The sequence below is a fragment of the Emiliania huxleyi genome (genome assembly GCF_000372725.1).
Source record: "Emiliania huxleyi CCMP1516 unplaced genomic scaffold EMIHUscaffold_113, whole genome shotgun sequence".
Classification (NCBI taxonomy): Eukaryota; Haptophyta; order Isochrysidales; family Noelaerhabdaceae; genus Emiliania; species Emiliania huxleyi.
Window position 1 is genome coordinate 120,383 of NW_005201613.1, and position 16,522 is coordinate 136,904.

At 69.1% G+C, this 16,522-nt stretch overlaps 8 protein-coding genes across 8 annotated transcripts in view; 5 read left to right on the forward strand and 3 right to left on the reverse strand.

Moving 5' to 3' along the window:
* Positions 1-1,487: 1,487 nt before the first annotated feature.
* Positions 1,488-2,674, forward strand: EMIHUDRAFT_223852 (hypothetical protein; the record flags this gene model as incomplete). The annotated part of the gene is made up of 4 exons (XM_005791376.1): positions 1,488-1,680; positions 1,918-2,177; positions 2,245-2,543; positions 2,662-2,674. 4 exons carry the CDS (start codon positions 1,488-1,490, stop codon positions 2,672-2,674), a joined length of 765 nt encoding a protein of 254 aa, XP_005791433.1.
* Positions 2,675-3,002: 328 nt separating this feature from the next.
* On the forward strand, positions 3,003-3,597 carry EMIHUDRAFT_361441 (hypothetical protein; the record flags this gene model as incomplete). Its single annotated transcript, XM_005791377.1, has 1 exon — positions 3,003-3,597. A coding segment is annotated over one exon (232 nt), but the record flags the coding sequence as incomplete, so codon positions are not given.
* A 4,176-nt stretch (positions 3,598-7,773) lies between these two features.
* EMIHUDRAFT_223855 (hypothetical protein) lies at positions 7,774-8,503 on the forward strand (the record flags this gene model as incomplete). The annotated part of the gene is made up of 4 exons (XM_005791378.1): positions 7,774-7,842; positions 7,945-8,172; positions 8,258-8,393; positions 8,463-8,503. 4 exons carry the CDS (start codon positions 7,774-7,776, stop codon positions 8,501-8,503), a joined length of 474 nt encoding a protein of 157 aa, XP_005791435.1.
* On the reverse strand, positions 8,478-9,211 carry EMIHUDRAFT_454504 (hypothetical protein; the record flags this gene model as incomplete). Its single annotated transcript, XM_005791379.1, has 2 exons — positions 8,478-8,897; positions 8,983-9,211. Coding segments are annotated over 2 exons (452 nt in total), but the record flags the coding sequence as incomplete, so codon positions are not given.
* Positions 9,212-9,655: 444 nt separating this feature from the next.
* EMIHUDRAFT_361443 (hypothetical protein) lies at positions 9,656-9,994 on the reverse strand (the record flags this gene model as incomplete). Its single annotated transcript, XM_005791380.1, has 1 exon — positions 9,656-9,994. A coding segment is annotated over one exon (339 nt), but the record flags the coding sequence as incomplete, so codon positions are not given.
* A 564-nt stretch (positions 9,995-10,558) lies between these two features.
* Positions 10,559-11,785, forward strand: EMIHUDRAFT_223857 (hypothetical protein; the record flags this gene model as incomplete). The annotated part of the gene is made up of 1 exon (XM_005791381.1): positions 10,559-11,785. One exon carries the CDS (start codon positions 10,559-10,561, stop codon positions 11,783-11,785), a length of 1,227 nt encoding a protein of 408 aa, XP_005791438.1.
* A 573-nt stretch (positions 11,786-12,358) lies between these two features.
* Positions 12,359-15,351, forward strand: EMIHUDRAFT_223858 (hypothetical protein; the record flags this gene model as incomplete). Its single annotated transcript, XM_005791382.1, has 8 exons — positions 12,359-12,823; positions 12,965-13,093; positions 13,246-13,386; positions 13,483-13,860; positions 14,015-14,176; positions 14,327-14,418; positions 14,655-14,708; positions 15,183-15,351. The coding sequence occupies 8 exons, from the start codon at positions 12,359-12,361 to the stop codon at positions 15,349-15,351; spliced, it is 1,590 nt and encodes a 529-aa protein (XP_005791439.1).
* A 663-nt stretch (positions 15,352-16,014) lies between these two features.
* Positions 16,015-16,522, reverse strand: part of NRT1 (putative nitrate transporter) — a gene marked incomplete at its 3' end in the record, with an annotated part of 2,352 nt that continues 1,844 nt past the window's right edge. The window contains exons 6-7 of the mRNA XM_005791383.1: positions 16,224-16,474; positions 16,015-16,056 (exon numbers count right to left, since the gene is read on the reverse strand). Coding sequence (XP_005791440.1) covers positions 16,015-16,056; positions 16,224-16,474 — 293 coding nt within the window. The remainder of the gene's footprint in view (positions 16,057-16,223; positions 16,475-16,522) is intronic.

The window sequence follows — 16,522 nt, forward strand, 5'->3', positions numbered from 1 at the left end:
GAACATGCTCCTCATCGTCATCGTCCCCACGGTTCGCAAGGCCGCCGGCGAGGCCACCGGCAAGGCCACCGACGCAGAGAAGGCCGACTACGCTCAGGGTGATGAGCCCCTTCCGCGACGACTTCGCCGCCTCCTCTTTCACGTTGACCTCTACCCCAATCTCGGCATCGCTGGCGACCATATGTGCGCAGGCGAAAGTGGTGACGACGCCCCGACTCTGGGCTGCAAAATGTGCCCGTCATTCAACAGTTGGACAACCTCGCACATCACCTTTGCTCGTTCGCCGTAATCGGCGATGTGCGCTGTGCGCGGCGTTTGGGGCGATGGGGGGCGTGTTGGGCTCGGCGAGGTTTTCCTCTCGCACCCCGTCTGTTTTCCTTTCCTTTTTTCTCTACAACACCCTCTCTTTCCCTCTCTCTTTTCGGAAAACTCCGAGACTCTTCTTCCAAACTCCGTGGAAATCGTCAAATTTTGGGCTCTGAGCCGAGTCTGAGGCTGGTTTGGGCCCAAAATCAGCCAAATTTTAGGCCAAATCGGCAAAATGCCGGGAATTTTGCGGAGAACCCGTGCATACCTGGAATTTACCCTGCGACCGCCTGGGTATTTTGTCGATTTCCTCAATTTTGCCTCAGATTTTGCCCCAGACCAGCTCTCAGACTCAGGGAAAACAGCGAGTTTCCAGAATGGAGCACCAAACACCCTCTGTTTTCCCTGGAAATTTCCGGAAACGCAAAGTGCTGGGGACCCTCTGTTTTCCTTTTTGTTTTCCGGAAAACCTCGCCGAGCCCAAGGGGCGTGTTATGTCAGGCGTCAGGGGTGTATGTGGGCACAGCAGAGCTCACTCAACGCACGGTTTGTTCGTCGCGACACACAACAACATTCAACCTCGCTGAGTGTTTAGGCGCCTAAACGAAAGGCAGAATCTGTACTGTTATTATTATCTCCTGAGTGTTTAGGCGCCTAAACGAAAGGCAGAATCTGTACTGTTAACAGTACTGCGGACCACAGACGTCAGCTCCGAGGAGCAGAAGCCCGCGAAAAGAAAGAAACAATCCAGCCCCGGCCTAGGGAGGGATGGGACAGCACAGGCAGAGTCAGACCCCCAAGGATTCTCATAAATAGATAAATACAACGGACATCCCAAGCTAGGGCTGGGTCGAGGACAGACACGTCCCCACCTTTGCAGGATTTTGCAAAAGCGAGGGGGGAGGGCGCATCGCCGCGCGGAGGAGAGGGCTGGGCACAGGGCACAGGGGATCTCTCTCGCATAGGATATGCACTCGGCGGCACGAGGGCAAGGCTGGGCGTCCTATGTTTGTGCTCCCCCCCGGACCCCTCGCTCTCGGGCACTAACCATCTGACCACTCATCGACGGGGCTTGGCGAGCGATAAGGGACAAAATTCTTTTCGGCTTGCGGCGGCTTTCGCCGCCAGTGCCGGCCACTCTGCGCTGCCATCAGCAAGCAGCAGCTCATTGCTGGCCACTCATGGACGACCTCCTCCCCGACCTGACCGCCCTCGACGCGACGCACGCGCGTATCGAGCAGAGAGTCCGCGAGAGCTCGCGTGACGTCTCCCCAGTATTCCCACCACCGCCCGCCGCCGCAGCCACATGGAGCGCTCTTGTAGAGCAGAGCGGCGAGAGCGAGGAGGGCGTTGTCACCAGCGGAGGCGTCGACAGTGCACCTCAGGGGCGCGCATCGCTCGCCTCCATTTCTCTCAGCTCAGGGCGCGCGGAGCTCAGCACCAGCAGCGTCGAAGACGAGGGCGCGGGCGCGGCTGCGGCGGTCGCTGCAGGCCGCGCCGCCGCCGCGGAAGCCGCCGCCGCGGCGGAGGCGGCGGAGGCGGCGGCGGGGGTGGCGGCGGCGGCCGCGTCCGCGTCCGCCGCCGCGCCCACGCCCAGTGGTGGCACGCCAGCCGGCCGCGCCGATGCGAACGACGTGGTCGGCGTGCGCCTGAGCCGCGACTCGGGCGGTCTCTTCCGGCTGGTGCTCAAGCGAGCCGAGTCGGGCGAGGTGTACATTGGGGCGCTGCTGCCCTCCGACTCTGGTGACGGGCGCGCGCTGTTGCGGGAGGGCGAGGTCGTGGCTGCGATCGACGGCCTCACGGCCGGGGCGGCTGGCTTTGAGGGGCTGTTGGCGCACGTCAAGGCGGCGGAGCAGAGCATCTTGCTGGAGGTGCGGCGGCGGCGGCAGCCGCAGGAGGAGGGCGGCGCGGTTCTCGCACATGCGCTCGGGCGGCTAGGCCTCGCTCGCCTGCACCTCCCGCCTCGCGCCTCCGCCCACGCGCCTCGCGACCCGAGGGGCGGTGCGGATGATAGGCTTGGGGCAAGAGGCGGCGGCAGGCGTCGCGTCCGCCGCAGTCGAGCGCGGAATCGACCCGGCGGCGGCGGCGGGGCTGGCCGAGAATTTGCACCGCAAGGGCGAGGAGATGAAGCTGGGCTGGCAGAACGCGGCCACCCAGATCGGAGGCTGGTGGCGCGACCGAACAGAGGCGGCGCAGGAGAAGATCGAGGCGATCAAGCAGGCGGCCTGGCCTGCCGGGTCCCTCGCGTCCCCCTCGCGTCTCTGCCCCCCCCTCCCCCCCCTTCCCTCGCTGTGTCCCGCTGGTCTCGCTTCTCTCTCCGCCCCTCCCCCGCGGCTCGTGCGCTGTGTGTGCCAGACGGCCCTCTTAAACAGGCGGCCGGGCCCGCGCTGCGAGAGACGAGCGAGGAGGTGGGGCACACGCTGCAGCAGATGCGCGAGGAGGTCGCACTCAAGGCCGAGGGCGTGCTCCACCGAGTCGCACCGCCGCCGGCGCGGCCAGGCGACCCGCCCCCTCCGCCGCGCACGCCGCCGAGTCGGCCGCTCTGCGTTGCGTGGGCGCCGACATCGGCGCCGGGCGCGGAGGCCGGAGGGGTGGGGGCGGCTGCGGCGGCGCGGGCGGCGGCGGCGCGGGCGGAGGGCGCGTCTCGCGCCGCAGCGTCCCTCTTCTCGGCGTCGGGCGGTGCGCTTGCCTCTGCGGCGCCGCTTGGCGTGGTGGCGGAAGCTCGCATCTCGAGTTTGGGATGGGGCGATGCGGGGCTCGCTCGGCGGGCGCGCTGTGCGCGGGCCAAAGGCTCGCCGACGCGTCCCAGGCGTGCGGAGTAGGCGACCCCGTGATCGACGAGGCGTTGGTGGTGGCACGCGGCGACGGCGGCGGCGGCGGCGACGGCGGCGGCGGCGGCGGCGGCGGCGGCCAGAATTACACCGAGGAGCAGCTCCTGCAGATGGACGAGGACAAACGAACGCGCGGACGATGGTAACACCCTCGAGGTCTCTCGGAGCACACCTCAGCATTGCCTCTCATAGGACGCGCTGCTGCAGATGGTGTTGCAGCAGAGCGCCGTCGAGGCGGGCCTCGCCGCGCCGGCGGCGTCCGCGCCGCCGCCGCCGGTGCTCGCGACGCAGGTGCCGCCGAGCGCGCAGCTCGAGCACGATGCGCCACCCATCGTCGCCGAAGTCGACTGACCCTGTCGTGTGTTGCACAGTGATCGTGGGGCGGGCGCGCGCGCTTGGTGTGGTCTTTTGCTCTTGGTGTGTTTGTCACACCTTAAAGGAACAGAGAGTGTTCGTTTTTTGTACTTTAAATGTAATCGTCATGTGAGACAGTTCCTCTCAGGATCCTCACGACGGACTCTCTTTCAAAGGAACCTCGTAGCAGCCGAGTTTGATGCCGTCCGGCGGCAGCGGCGCGGCTCCGACGTCCTCAACGTCGGCGACGCCTGTCCCGACGGCGATCGTGTCGTTGACGATCGATAGAGGGCGCGCAAAGAAGCCGCCGTTGGCGCGTCGTCTATAGACCATCTTGCCCCGCATGAACTTGTTACGCGCAAACGGGCTCGACCACTCCTCGAGCCAGACCAGGCACAGGTGGTACCGCTCGCCCGTGGCCACGGACTCGATCCAAGCGGAGCTCAGCCCTGAATCGCTGCCGAAACCAAAGCGGAGGGCACCGCGGCTGGCGCGCAAGCCGTCCTCGCCGTCCCACAGCTTTGCGATCGGGCCGTAGACCGCCTTGGAGCGGCCGGGGTCGTTTTTGTGCGGGCCGCGGGAATGGCGGTGAAGGGTCTGCGCCTCGAGGCTGCTCGCCTCCCCCTCGCGCGGCTTGACCCACCAAAAGTCGAGCGCCTGCCCGCCGCCCTCGCCGGCGTCCATCGCGGTGAACATTACTACCTGCATGCCCGCCAGCATCGAGGGGCAAGCGCCCGCCACAAGGAAGAGGGGCCTCCCTCGCACGGAGCTGCTGAGGTCGGACACCTGCGGCGCGGCGCCCGACGCGATGGCCTCGAGAAGCGGGCTCGTCCATCGGTAGTGCGACGGCCTGTTGCGGTTTGACAGGCGCGCGAGCTGCGCCTCCACCTCCGCTGGGAGCGCCCCCGCAGCGATCGGCATCGGCGCGGGCCACCGATCGGCGGCGGCGGCGCGCAGGTCTGGAGAGGACATCGAGGTGCTCATCGCGCTGCGAGGCGAGGGCTGCTTCCGCCCGACCGCCGAGTCGTCCTCCGCTGGGAGGGGCGGCGCGTCCCTCAGAGGCGGCGGAGGCGGCGGCGGCGGCGGCGGTGCCTCTGCGCCTTGCGACGGTGGCATCTCCAGTGGCGGCGACACCGGCGGCGGCGGCGGCGGCGGTGGCGCCACAGCAAGCGTCTCCTCCCGTCTGGTCGGCGGCGCCTCCTCCAGCGCAGCGAGCGAAGCGGCAGAGGCAGTCCGACCGAAGGGGCCGGTAGCGTTAGCGTCGAGGTTGCTATGCCAGCAATCTAGGCTACCGAACAGGATTGACTCCAGCTCGCCTCCGCCGCCCGCCCGGTCGGGAGGCGTTCCTGGCGCTAGCGTGTCGGAGGCCTCCGGCGCCTCCACCTCGACCGAGATGCCGCCGCCGGGAGCCAGGGGAAACGCAAGCAGCCGACGCACGGCGCGAGTCGCGGCGGCGCTGGTCTTGTGGAAAAGCGCCGCCGCAGCTACCTCGCAGACCTGGTCGGTCACCGCCGCCTCCCGAAGAATGAGCAGCACCGCCACGGCGACCTGCCTGCGCGCCGCCGGAAGGGCCTCGATCGCGGCGGCAGCGGCATGCGCCGCCAGCTCGGCGTCGTCAGGCTCGGGAGGCGGCCGCGACTGCGGCAGTTGCAGCAGCGGCGCGGGCATCGCGCGAAGCCAGCGATCGAGGATCGCGGCGGCAAAATGCGACGGCTCCGACCCTCGCAGCGGCAAGCCCGCGTCCCACGGGTCCTCTCTCCGCCCGGCTCCCGCCCCGTGGACGCGCCCCCCCCCCTCCCCCCCGTCTCCCCCGTCCCCCTCGTGCGCGCAGAGCCGCGCCTCGAGCGCGTCCACCGCCGCCTCGTCGCGAGCCACAGAGAGGTCTTCCTCGAGCCGCCGGCCGCGCAGCGTCTTGCCGCACGCACGCACCAGGCGGAGGGCGCGCCGCGCGCCGAGGGCCTCCACGCTGCTGCCAAAGAGGTCGCAGGGGGGAGCCTGCGACGCTGATGCCTCGACGCCTGGCAGCGGGGACGGCTCGGCGGCCGACACGAACGAGTCGCATGTCCGCTCGCCGGCGAGTGGCGGCGGGCGCGCGGCCGGCTGCCGCTCGCCGGCCGGTTCCTCGTTGGACCGAGGCTCGACGAGCAGCCAATCGCCCTCAACGCCGCAAGGCGGGGAGCCGGAGGAGCCGCGCGGCGGCGAGCCGCCGACGGTGCCGGCGGGTGCCTCGTCGCGGCCACCGCGCGGCCGGCGCAGCACGAGCGGCTCGCCGAAGCGCGCGCGCGCCGCGGCGAGCAGCGCCTGAAGGCCCAAGCTCGGTCATCTCGTGAGCTGTCGTGAACGTCTCGCCAATCCCACTCGGGTGCTCTCGCGGCGGCGCCTCCTCTTCTGACGACCACTGCGACGGCAACTCGCCGCGGCCGCCTCCGTCGGCTGCGGAGGAGGGCTGCGCTCCGGCGGAGGCCTCCGGCGCAAAGAATGGCGAGCGGAGCATCGCGGCGATCGTGGGCGCCTCCGTCGCCTCTGGCGGAGGCAGAAAGATGGAGCGCAGCAGCCGCCACGCGTGGTGCGATGCCGGGTCTGCCGCGGCGGCGGCGGGCTCGCCAACGGCGGCGGGCTCGCCGCTGCCCTCCCACCGCGCGAGCGCGGCGTCGCTCAGGCTCGCGCCGGCCACCATCTCGTAGAGGAGGTGCGCGGCGGCGAGGGTCGAGGGCCGCACGCGAAAGGGCTCCGTGGCCAGCGGGTGCGGCCGCGGCTTGGCGAGCAGCTCGTGGTAGGGCGGGAGGCCGAGGAGCGGGAGCTCGTACTCGGAGAGGCGGCAGGCGTGCTCGTCGAGCAGCACGTTGCCTGCGTGCAGGTGCGAGGCGGGCAGCCCGCGCGCCTCGAGCGCCGCCGCCGCCGCCAAGACGCGGCGCCCGACCGACGAGGCGAGGCGGGCGGGAAGCGGGACGGCGCTGCGCTCGAGGGCGGCGTTGAGGCGGGGCGGAGCCGACCCGGAGTGGCGGCTGCTTCGCTCCGCTGCGAGCGCGGCGGCCGATGCGGCGGCGGTGAGGACGGCCGAGGCGGGATGGCTGAGCAGCGCGGTCCCATACTTGACAGAGGAGGGCAGCGTGGGCGTGGAGACGGCGTGCATGTGATCGCGAAGCGAGCCGCGCGGGAGGAGGCGGCGGAGGACGAGCACGCGCCGTCGCCTCGGCAGCGCCTCGGCGTGGATCGGCGGCAGCAGGCCGGGGACACCCGAGCCAGCGAGCTGCTCGAGGATCGAGTGGAACGCTCGCGGCGCGGCGCCTAACGGCGGGCGGCCCGCCGGTCGGGGAGCTGTGCGTTGAGCACCGCCCGGCTCGGCTCGCTCTCGCGCCCTCCCACAGCGGCCAGGCGGTCGGAAGCTGCAGCAGGCTCAGCAAAAGCAATGCGCGGCCGCCGTTCTCGCCGCTTCCGCCGCTTCCGCCGCTTCCGCCGAGGCCGGCGAGGCCGCCACCGCCGGTGGGCGCGAGCGCCGACGCACGGTACGGGTCGATGAGCGGCCCAGAGCGCGCAAACGACTCGTCGGCGCTCGCAGAGGCGCACAGGTACCACACCTGCGGCACGTGTGAGCTCTGAGGTTGGACACCTGCGGCAGCGGTAGCCGCCCGGGGAGAGTGTCGCACTGGCACCTTGGTGATTCGGCTGGCGCGCATGTTGCGCGAGCCCATGTGCGCAAGCTCGGTGCAGGGCCGCGGCGCAAGGAGCGAGGAGCGCTCCCGCAGGATCGCCGCCACCTCCGCCGCCTCCGCCTGCAGCGCGCTGAGCAGCGATCCAAGGACGCGGTGCCACGAGCGGAGCTCGGCTGCGGAGGAGGCGCGAAACATGAGCGGAGCGCCGCCGGGGACGGTGATTTGGAGCGTCTCGCCGTCGGAGGCGTCGAGGCGCAAGGAAGAGTGAAGTAGCACCGCCCTCTGCTCCTTTTCCCCTCCGTCCAGCACGGCCGCAGTCCGCAGCCACGCGAGCACCTCTGTTGTGAGCACGACGAAGCGGGCGTTCCACACGTGGAGCCACTCCGAACGCTTGAGGAGCGGGCCGGCCAGGAGTGCGCCGTCGGCGACCGCGGTGCTCGCCGTCGAAGCAAGGGACTGATCCCGCGAGTGGTCGCGCGACGCCGCCCTGGACATATGTGTCTGCCAGTAGAGAACCAGAAACCGCATGAGGGTGTTCGGGTTTGGGTGTTTTCAGTGCGTTTCAAGCGAGCCAGCCTGTGGCAGAACACTTCGCTTCGCGCTGCAGCGCTTGGGCCACCGCCCTGGCCATGTGCGAGCTTTTGCCGGCCACGGCGGCTACCAAGAGGATGGGCCCGGGCTCTGGCGCCGCGAGCACGGTGCCACCTCGACGAGAGCAGGCCTGAAGCCGCCCGGCGCTCGCCGCGCTGCCCACGCCAGAGACTGGCTTGCTGCCGCACCACCTCTCGTGACTGTACTAGGCGGGACGGAGGTCGACACTGGTCAGCACCGCGGCTGGTGACGCCGCGAGGCGCCCGCCAACTCTCGGCGACGGCGAGACGATGCAAGATGTGCAGCTCTCGGCAGACGTCGAGGCGCTCGAGCTGCGGTGCAACGAGCCGCTTCGCTCCCGTACGACCCGCTTGTACAGTGACAAGTGTGTGTGGCACGGCTCGCTCCCGTACGACCCGCTTGACTTCCTCACCAGGGTGCGCCGCTTGCGCGCACGCACACCTATTGCCCGCCGCACACGCGCACCCTGCCACAGACACGTCGATGTCGCGCACTGCTCAGGTGGGGCAGACGTTCCCAGGCTCGACGCCTGAAAGTGTTGTCCTATCATCCGCGCTCGTCGGCGACTCGACCGACTTCCCCAGCGAGAGTGTTGCGAGCAACAGGGTCGCCACGATATCAGCGGCCGTGATGCGCGGTGGAGACTGGAGTTCGCGCGAAAGGTCAAAGGGGACGGACGTCGGTTCTTTATTTTTTTGCCTGCCAGTGATCATTCCCCGCGAGTACGCGAGTAGCAAACATTCATAAAAAGACAAAATCTGCGTGCAAGGACCAAACACACATAACACAGCCACGACACACGCCCGAACGAGGGTGTGCAACGCCTCACGCGGCCGCCACGCGCGGCGGCGCGCGCGCCGAGCCGCAAGCAAGCCGGCGCGTGACACCAGTGTCTCCCGTCGTCAACACGGGACATTGTCACCGCCGCGGGAACGTAGTCGCCACGGGTGTGCAACTACGAGACGCGGCCGTCCGGGCCGCAGCTTGCCTGGTGAGGAGTGATCTGTCGCTGCGCAGCTCAAGCCGCCGAGGCGACCCTGTTGCTCGCAACACTCTCGCTGGGGAAGTCGGTCGAGTCGCCGACGAGCGCGGATGATAGGACAACACTTTCAGGCGTCGAGCCTGGGAACGTCTGCCCCACCTGAGCAGTGCGCGACATCGACGTGTCTGTGGCAGGGTGCGCGTGTGCGGCGGGCAATAGGTGTGCGTGCGCGCAAGCGGCGCACCCTGGTGAGGAAGTCGAGCGTGTAGACGGGAGCGAGCCGTGCCACACACACTTGTCACTGTACAAGCGGGTCGTACGGGAGCGAAGCGGCTCGTTGCACCGCAGCTCGAGCGCCTCGACGTCTGCCGAGAGCTGCACATCTTGCACCGTCTCACCGTCGCCGAGAGTTGGCGGGCGCCTCGTGGCGTCACCAGCCGCGGTGCTGACCAGTGTCGACCTCCGTCCCGCCTAGTACAGTCACGAGAGGTGGTGCGGCAGCAAGCCACTCTCTGGCGTGGGCAGCGCGGCGAGCGCCGGGCGGCTTCAGGGCCTACTCACGTCGAGGTGGCACCGTGCTCGCGGCGCCAGAGCCCGGGCCCATCCTCTTGGTAGCCGCCGTGGCCGGCAAAAGCTCGCACATGGCCAGGGCGGTGGCCCAAGCGCTGCAGCGCGAAGCGAAGTGTTCTGCCACAGGCTGGCTCGCTTGAAACGCACTGAAAACACCCAAACCCGAACTCATTTGTTTTTTCGTCGCAACAACAGCCCCCAGGTTGCAAAGAGACAAGGAGGGCCCACAGCACACACACCAAGAGTACATGCGCTGCACTGGACATCAGAGGGCCAAGGGTTGGATCAAGCAGTGGGTGGGCAGGGACTCGAGGTGACGCGCGAGCAGAGAGAGACCCTACCTACACCTCCACGCGCTCCGCACCGCCGCGCCGATCTCGGGCGGCGCGCATGCGCACCCAGGCCGCTCGCGCGCCGTCACGCAGAGTCGCGCGTTGCTGACGCAAGAGGCCGTGGGCGAGCTGCTCCCACTTGATCGCAGGAGCAGCCGCAGGTGCCGCAGCCTTGTGCTGCCGGAAGTTCTCGAGCCGGTGCGCGCAGCTGGCCTTGCCGCCGCGCGCACGCCGCTTTGGCGCCACGGGAGCGATCTTGTTGCTCACTGCCAGCACTCCGCACGCCTCCTCAGAGGCCTTGCCCACCTCTCCAGATGTTGCGAGGACGCCACCCGGGCACCCGGCATGGCCGGTCCTGTCATGGCGTGGAGCCTTGATGACGCTGCGACCGCGTGCAAGCACGAGCCCAGGATCGTGCGTGAGCACGCTCGCAAGGCGGACGGTATGGCAAGGCCAGCTCCGTGGCCGTGGGCTTCTGTAACGAAGGGCCCGCCGCTCCGCCTACGCCGGCGATGACCCTCTCGGCAGAGCGACATCGCGAGCACCGGGCAGAGAAGGACGCAGAAGCGGTTGGATGGAGAGGCAGCCGGCGCACGAGGAGAGGCAGCCGATGGAGCCGACGAGGCGAGTAGACACGAGTTGACCTTTCTGCCCCCCCCCCCCGGGGGGGGCACAAGCCCTCACCCGGGCGTCCCCCGCACCCTTCCCCTTAGAGCCACCCACCCACTAGTATTGATTGATTGATAGGAGCGAAACACAGTCTGGCTCCTACTGGGACACCAACGCGGATGGGCCCCGCGGTCCCTCGCGGCAGCGCGATGCCGTGGGTTGGCTCGTAATGAATCAAATCCGACGTCACGTAAAGTACGACGCCGCACATCAGCCGGCCGAGCGCGTTGCGCTCGCAGACGCCTCGCCATGGTGAACGTCCTGGGTGGCATTGCAATGCACTACTATGCGAGCATGTGCGCCGAGGAGGGGATGGCCGCGCGCGCACGTGCAAAGAGGGAGGGTCGGCGGGTCGGCTCGGTGGGCTGGGACCCAAAGGAGCGCAACTTCATCATTTGTTGGGTGATGCTGCCTTTGATACTGTCGGGCTGCGCCTTCGTCTATAGAGAGAACACCAAGGTTGGCGCAACAGGATTCCCCATCAGGGTGACGGCGGACGACGTCGCCGCTGGCATCCGGCTGGAGGGGCGCACCGCGTTCGTCTCGGACGCCACTGCAGGTGCTGGATGGGAGACGGCACGAGTCCTCGCCGCGGGTGGCGCGCACGTCCTCGTGGGCGGGAGTACCGCGCACGAAGCTCGTGGCACAGTCGAGACTCTCCGGCGCGAGACCACGGAGGGGAAGTTCTCCCCTCTGCCTTGCGGCACGAGCAACCTCGATGCCGTGCGAGCGTGTGCTGAGGCTGCCCGGGCTGCCCTGCAAGAGTCGGGAGCCGCCTTGGACGTGCTCATCCTCAACGCACGCAGCCGCTCCATCGGTGCGGCGGTCGATCTCTCCGCCTTCCCGCTCACCCTCGGCATAAACCACCTCGCTCATTTTGAGCTCAGCAAGCTGCTGCTCCCACTCTTGCTTCAAGCAGCCGCGCCGCGGGTCGTTGTCATTCCGTCGGTGATAGCCAAGCCCGATCCGACGTCGCAGATGGGCTCGTACGTGCGTGTTGGCGGCACACGCTGGTTGACGCCGCTCACGGAGCTCGGCCGGCTCATGCCGTTCAACGTACCCGAAGGAGGGGCGCCGGACGAGGAGAGCCTAGCTGAGCTTCTCCGCTCCGCGGCCGATGAGGCGGCAGCCGGGGCCGCCTTGATGGGCCACGTGGGCGACACCATTCTAGCGAGCGCGCTGCATGCAAGGGAGCTGCAAAATCGCTATGGCGCGCAAGGTCTCGCTGCCTTTGCCGTCGACGCGGTCAACTTTTGCTCCAAGATCACCGCAGGGCGCAAGATGCAGTGCGCGTCACGAGGCGCCGCCACCCAAGTATACTGCGCCCTCCTAGCCCCGGCGGATCAGTCGGGTTCGATGTTCCGCAACATGGAGCCGGCAAGCCTGGGCGACCCTCGCTTGCAAGCCATTCTCGACGACCCTCGCGCGCCCGGCTTTTTCTGGGAGCACTCCACGCAGCTGGCGCAAGGCGCGTGAGAGGAGGCCGGGTGCTGCAGCACTGGCGACGGCGGGCGTTGCGGGTGAGATTTCTGACCGCGCCTCCCACCTTGGCCCACCTCGACGCCTTCGAGTGAGCGCCCCGCGGCTGTGCCTCTTTCTTTTGGTGCCTGTGACGGACCTGTGTCGGCGAGAGAGGAAGGCACCGTGGAGCACCCCACTTGGAGTGCGGTCAGCAACCTCGCACCCACTTCCGGCGGGGAATGGGTGTATTAGGGGGGGCGTTCCCCGCCTGCGCCGAGTCGCCCATGGTGCATGGAGCTTGCTAATTCGGGACGCGTCGACGCCGACGGTTAAAGAGCGGAGAAAGGGGAGTTGTATTCTCTTTACCAGTGCGCACCACTTCCGTCACCCGTGCCCAGAATATTTGTCCCGCGGGGAGCGAGAGTTCTTCTTTGCGCCGTGTGAAAAAACAAATTTTCCGGGTTTCGCTCGCGGCTCTTCGAGAAGGCAACTGCCACAGCGTCGCCCGGGCAACCCAGCCGGGCAACCCAGCTACCAACCGTAGCTCCGTCGTGATCGTCTCTCGGACCGCCCTGCGCGTGAGACGAAATGGCGGCGGTCTCGTTTCGCCGCTCCAGCGATGGGAGTAGCGCGGGTGAGCCCGGCGACCTCGTCTCTACCGAGTGCGAGGTGCGCGTGCTCAGAACCAAGTTTGCGGGCGCGTCCTCGCTCCTTGCGGATCAGGAGGCGGCGATCGAGGCGTGCGAAGCCGCGCTTCGGGTGCAGGCTCAAGCGCTCAGCGCCGTGCCCGCGCAGATCGCGCGAGAGCGCGGGCTCGCCGCCGCCGCGTCGGTGCGAGCCGCTGAGGCGCTGGAGCGGGTGGCGGTGCTGGAGGCGTCGCTCGAGGAGCGATTGCGCGCAGAGCGCTCCCGTGCGGAGGCTGCCAGCGATGCGGAGGCTGCCGCCACCCGCCGCGCAGAGGCCTCTGGGGCGGCACTATCGGCGCAGGCGCAGCAGTTTTGCGACGAGAAGCGAATTGCGGCCGCGGAGGCGGAACGCGCGCTCCTCTCTGCTGTCGCTGAGGCGAGGCGCAGCGCCGAGGAGGAGCGCGAGGGGGCGCTCGAGGCGGTGGAGGCGGCGGCGGCGGCGGAGCGGGCGGCGGCGGCGGCGGCGCTCGCTGAGCAAGGCTCCGTCATAGAAGCCCTCCGGACAGAGGCGGCGTGGCTGACCAGCGCGCTCCGGGAGAGCAAGGAGGCGAGGGAGGAGGCGCGCGAGGCGGCGCTGGCGGAGGGGGCGGCCGAGGCGGCGGGGCTGCAGGCGGCCCTCGAAGCGTCGCGCTCCGAGGTGGAGCGGGCTCGGGCAGCCCAACGCGAGGCGTGTACTCGCCTGGCCGACGAGGTGAGTGAGCGCGAGGATCTCGAGGCGCCGCCCGCGCTCTCTCTGCTCTCCGGATTCGGCTGCCGCTGCCCCTGACAGCCGGTTGGCGCGTGACGCAGGCGCGGCTGATCGCGCTACAGCAGGACGAACGGCTCCGCGCCGACGCCTCCGCCGCCGAGCGGGAGCTGCGCGCGCTGCGCAAGGCGATGAGCGAGGCTGAGGCCGAAGCGGCGGAGGCCAGACAGCGCGCGCGGGAGGAGGTGGAGGCGAGGCGGCGTGGGGAGGCGCGGCTGGCTGAGCTGTCTATGACACAGCCATGACACGCCCAGGAACACGTCCGTTGCATCTGCGCACAGGCGCGGCTGGCCGAGCTGGCGGCGGAGCTCGAGCTCTCCACCTCGGCGGCAGAGGCTGAGGTGCTCGAGCTGCGTGCGGAGGTGGAGCGGAAGGCGTCGCTCATCGAGCTGTACCAGTCGCGCGACAACCCGCGCGAGCGCTTCTCGCCGTGCGTGGGCGAGATCAAGGCCGTCCAGCGCCGCCTCTCGGCGGAGGCGGTCGAGGCGGCGGGCGAGCTCCAGGCGGCCAGGGCGGCGCTCGAGGACTCGGAGGAGCGCGCCGCCTCGCGGCGCGCAGAGCTCGAGGCACGTCTCGAGTCCGCCCGGCAAGACGCGTTCCACGCGCAGACGCAGGGCCAGGCAGCCCGCCCCAGCCCGCCCCAGCAAAGCGTCGGCTGCGTGCGGCGCCGTGAGGGGGGCAGGGGGCGTCTGGAAGCGGGGGGCGAGAGGGGAAGGAGGGTTGGGAGGGCGAGGCATTGCCCCGTACTTCGCCCCCCCTCGCGGCTGCCACCGCTTCTCCCGCCAACCGCGCTCGCCGCTCGCCCCGGTGCAGGCGAAGGAGCGGGAGCTGCGTTGCGCCCTCTCGCAGCTCGGCCAGCTGCGGCAGTGGCGAGCGAGCAGTGAGAAACGGCTCGACGCCCTCTCCGCCGAGTGCGCGCAGAGCCGCGCAGAGGCGGAGAATGCCGCCTCGCAACTCGCGGCGGCGCAGCGCGAGGTCGCGGAGATGCGGCGGTCACGCGGTGCTGGTGCCAGCGGCGGCAGCGGCGGCAGCGGCGGCAGCGGCGGCAGCCCCCCGGCGGCGTCCCCGCCTTCGAGGGAGAGGGCGGGGTCTCCACCCCGCGGGTCGCCCCCCGGACGTCCGCAGACGCCGCCCTCGATCGGCCACCAGAACCCGAAGCAACGCATCCGGTACACCGAGCGGATCAAGCGGGAGGCAGAGGCCGTCCGGCGGGAGAGGTGCGCGCGACTCCCTCGCTCCACCCCTCTATTTGACTCCAAGCTAGTCGACTCCACCGCGCGGTAGAAGTACTCACACACACACACACACACACACACACACACACACACACACACTCACTCACTCACTCACTCACTCACTCACTCACTCACTCACTCACTCACTCACTCACTCTCACTTGCCGCCTCGCATCACTTCAATCCACTCCACTCGCCCCCACCGCCTCCCGCTCCAGGGACGCGCTGAGTGACCAGCTCGCCGCGGCAAACGCCAATGCCGCGCGCCTCCAGTCACAGCTCGCGGGCCTCTGTTCGCTCGGCCTTTCTGCCTCGCCCGCCGCAGCCTCACCCGCCGCAGCCTCCGCCCACCGCCTCACCCCTGGCGCCGCTGCGGCACGCCCCGCACGCCGCACGCCGCCGCCGGCTCGGGCGGCGGTGCAGCCCGCGCCGAAGACGCTCTCCGGTGCCGCGGTGCCGGCTGCTGCGGCTCTTGGGGACTTCTCTGCGGCGACGGGGGCGGAGGCGCTCCGTGCGGACGGCACGCCGCCTGAGCACGGCGACGCGCTGCTCCTCTCGCTGCGCGAGGCGTCGCAGCCGCCGCACTCGCCCACGCAGCCGCTGCCGTCGGAGCCGTCCGCGTGGCGTTGGGAGCCGGCATCTCGCGAGAACACGGGGCCCGACCCCGCTCCGGAGTCGAGGCCGCGCGGGCCCCGCCGCCTCTCCTCGCGGTCTCCGTCGGTCGCTCGCGCGGCCGTTGCGGCGAGCAAGCCGCGCAGCTCCCTCGGGGGCGCAGAGCAGAGGCCTGGTGGCTGCGCGGGGGGCGACGGGGAGATCGACAAGGAGAATGGCGCTGCCGCCGTCTCGGGCGGCCGGCCGCCACAAACGCCACCGCCGCCGCTCCTCCGCAGCCTCTCCGCGAGCCTCGTCTTCTAGCTCGCCGCGCCCGAGCATGGCGAGGGTTTGGGGTGGGAGTCAGTCTGGAAAGGAAATGGGTGCGGCCGCCGGATGACCGCAATCCGCGGTTCACAGGGAGCGTGTCTTGCTTGGGCGAGACGCACCCCAGGCTCAGAGACCGGTTAGAATGGAGGGGGGCGGTTAGAATGGGGGGGAGCGTGCGCCGTGCGCGTGGAACCGTGGTGGCTGGTCCTGTGCCGCTCCTGCGTCCTGCTCGAGCCGCGACGCGCGAGGGCGAGCTCGGAGCTGCGACCGCTCGCTTGGCGATGGGGTGCATATGGCTCTATGCAGATTTTATGAAAGTCGTGAAACCCGAACGCGAACCGCAACCGCCGATTAGAATTTACAACAGTACTCTCTCGCACAAACGGGGTATCATGCAAAGTGTACAAGTGTTGTGCGAGCGGGATGCGACGCCAACATACGGCAAGCCAAAACTGACACCTAACATACCCCGCTTCGACCCACCGCGCGCAGACAGCCTAGCGGCCAGGCTCATCCGCGCCACGCTCGCGATAGAGAGGCGCGGGTTGGGGACGGGGGGCGAGCAAGAGGAAAATCGCGGCCTCCGCAGGAGAGGCCTCTGAGCGCTTATCGCTCAGCGCCGATCGCCCAGAGCTCGCAGCATACCGGGACGACGACATCTTAGACCACCTCGGGCTTGTCCTTCTGCGCCTCGGCCGCCTTTGAGTAGTCCATCAGGTTGGGGCGGCGGTAGTTGGCGGGGGGATTGACAATTTGTTTGAGAAGGAGGGGGGGGGGGGGGGGTGAGGGGGGGCGACCTTGCGCGTGGTGCGCAGGTGCGTGTGTCTCTTGCGCGTCTCGCGAGGGCGTGCGCCTGCGGGTCGTACTTGATGGCGCCCTTCTTGAAGAGCATCGAGCCGTGCTCGGGGAAGTGGACGCCAAACAGGAGCAGCGTGACGCCGATGATCATGATACCGAGGTTGACGATGCCGTCGTCGGTGCGGTAGCGGCCCTTGAAGAAGGTCCAGGTGGCGATGACAGAGCCGAGGTTGCCGCCGGCGCCCACCATGCCCGAGACGATGCCCAGCGCGGGGCGCGAGACGTAGGGCACGATGCCGAAGTGGAGGCCCTCCGCCATCTGCACGAAGACGGAGAAGATGATGACGATGATGACGGCGATGCCAAA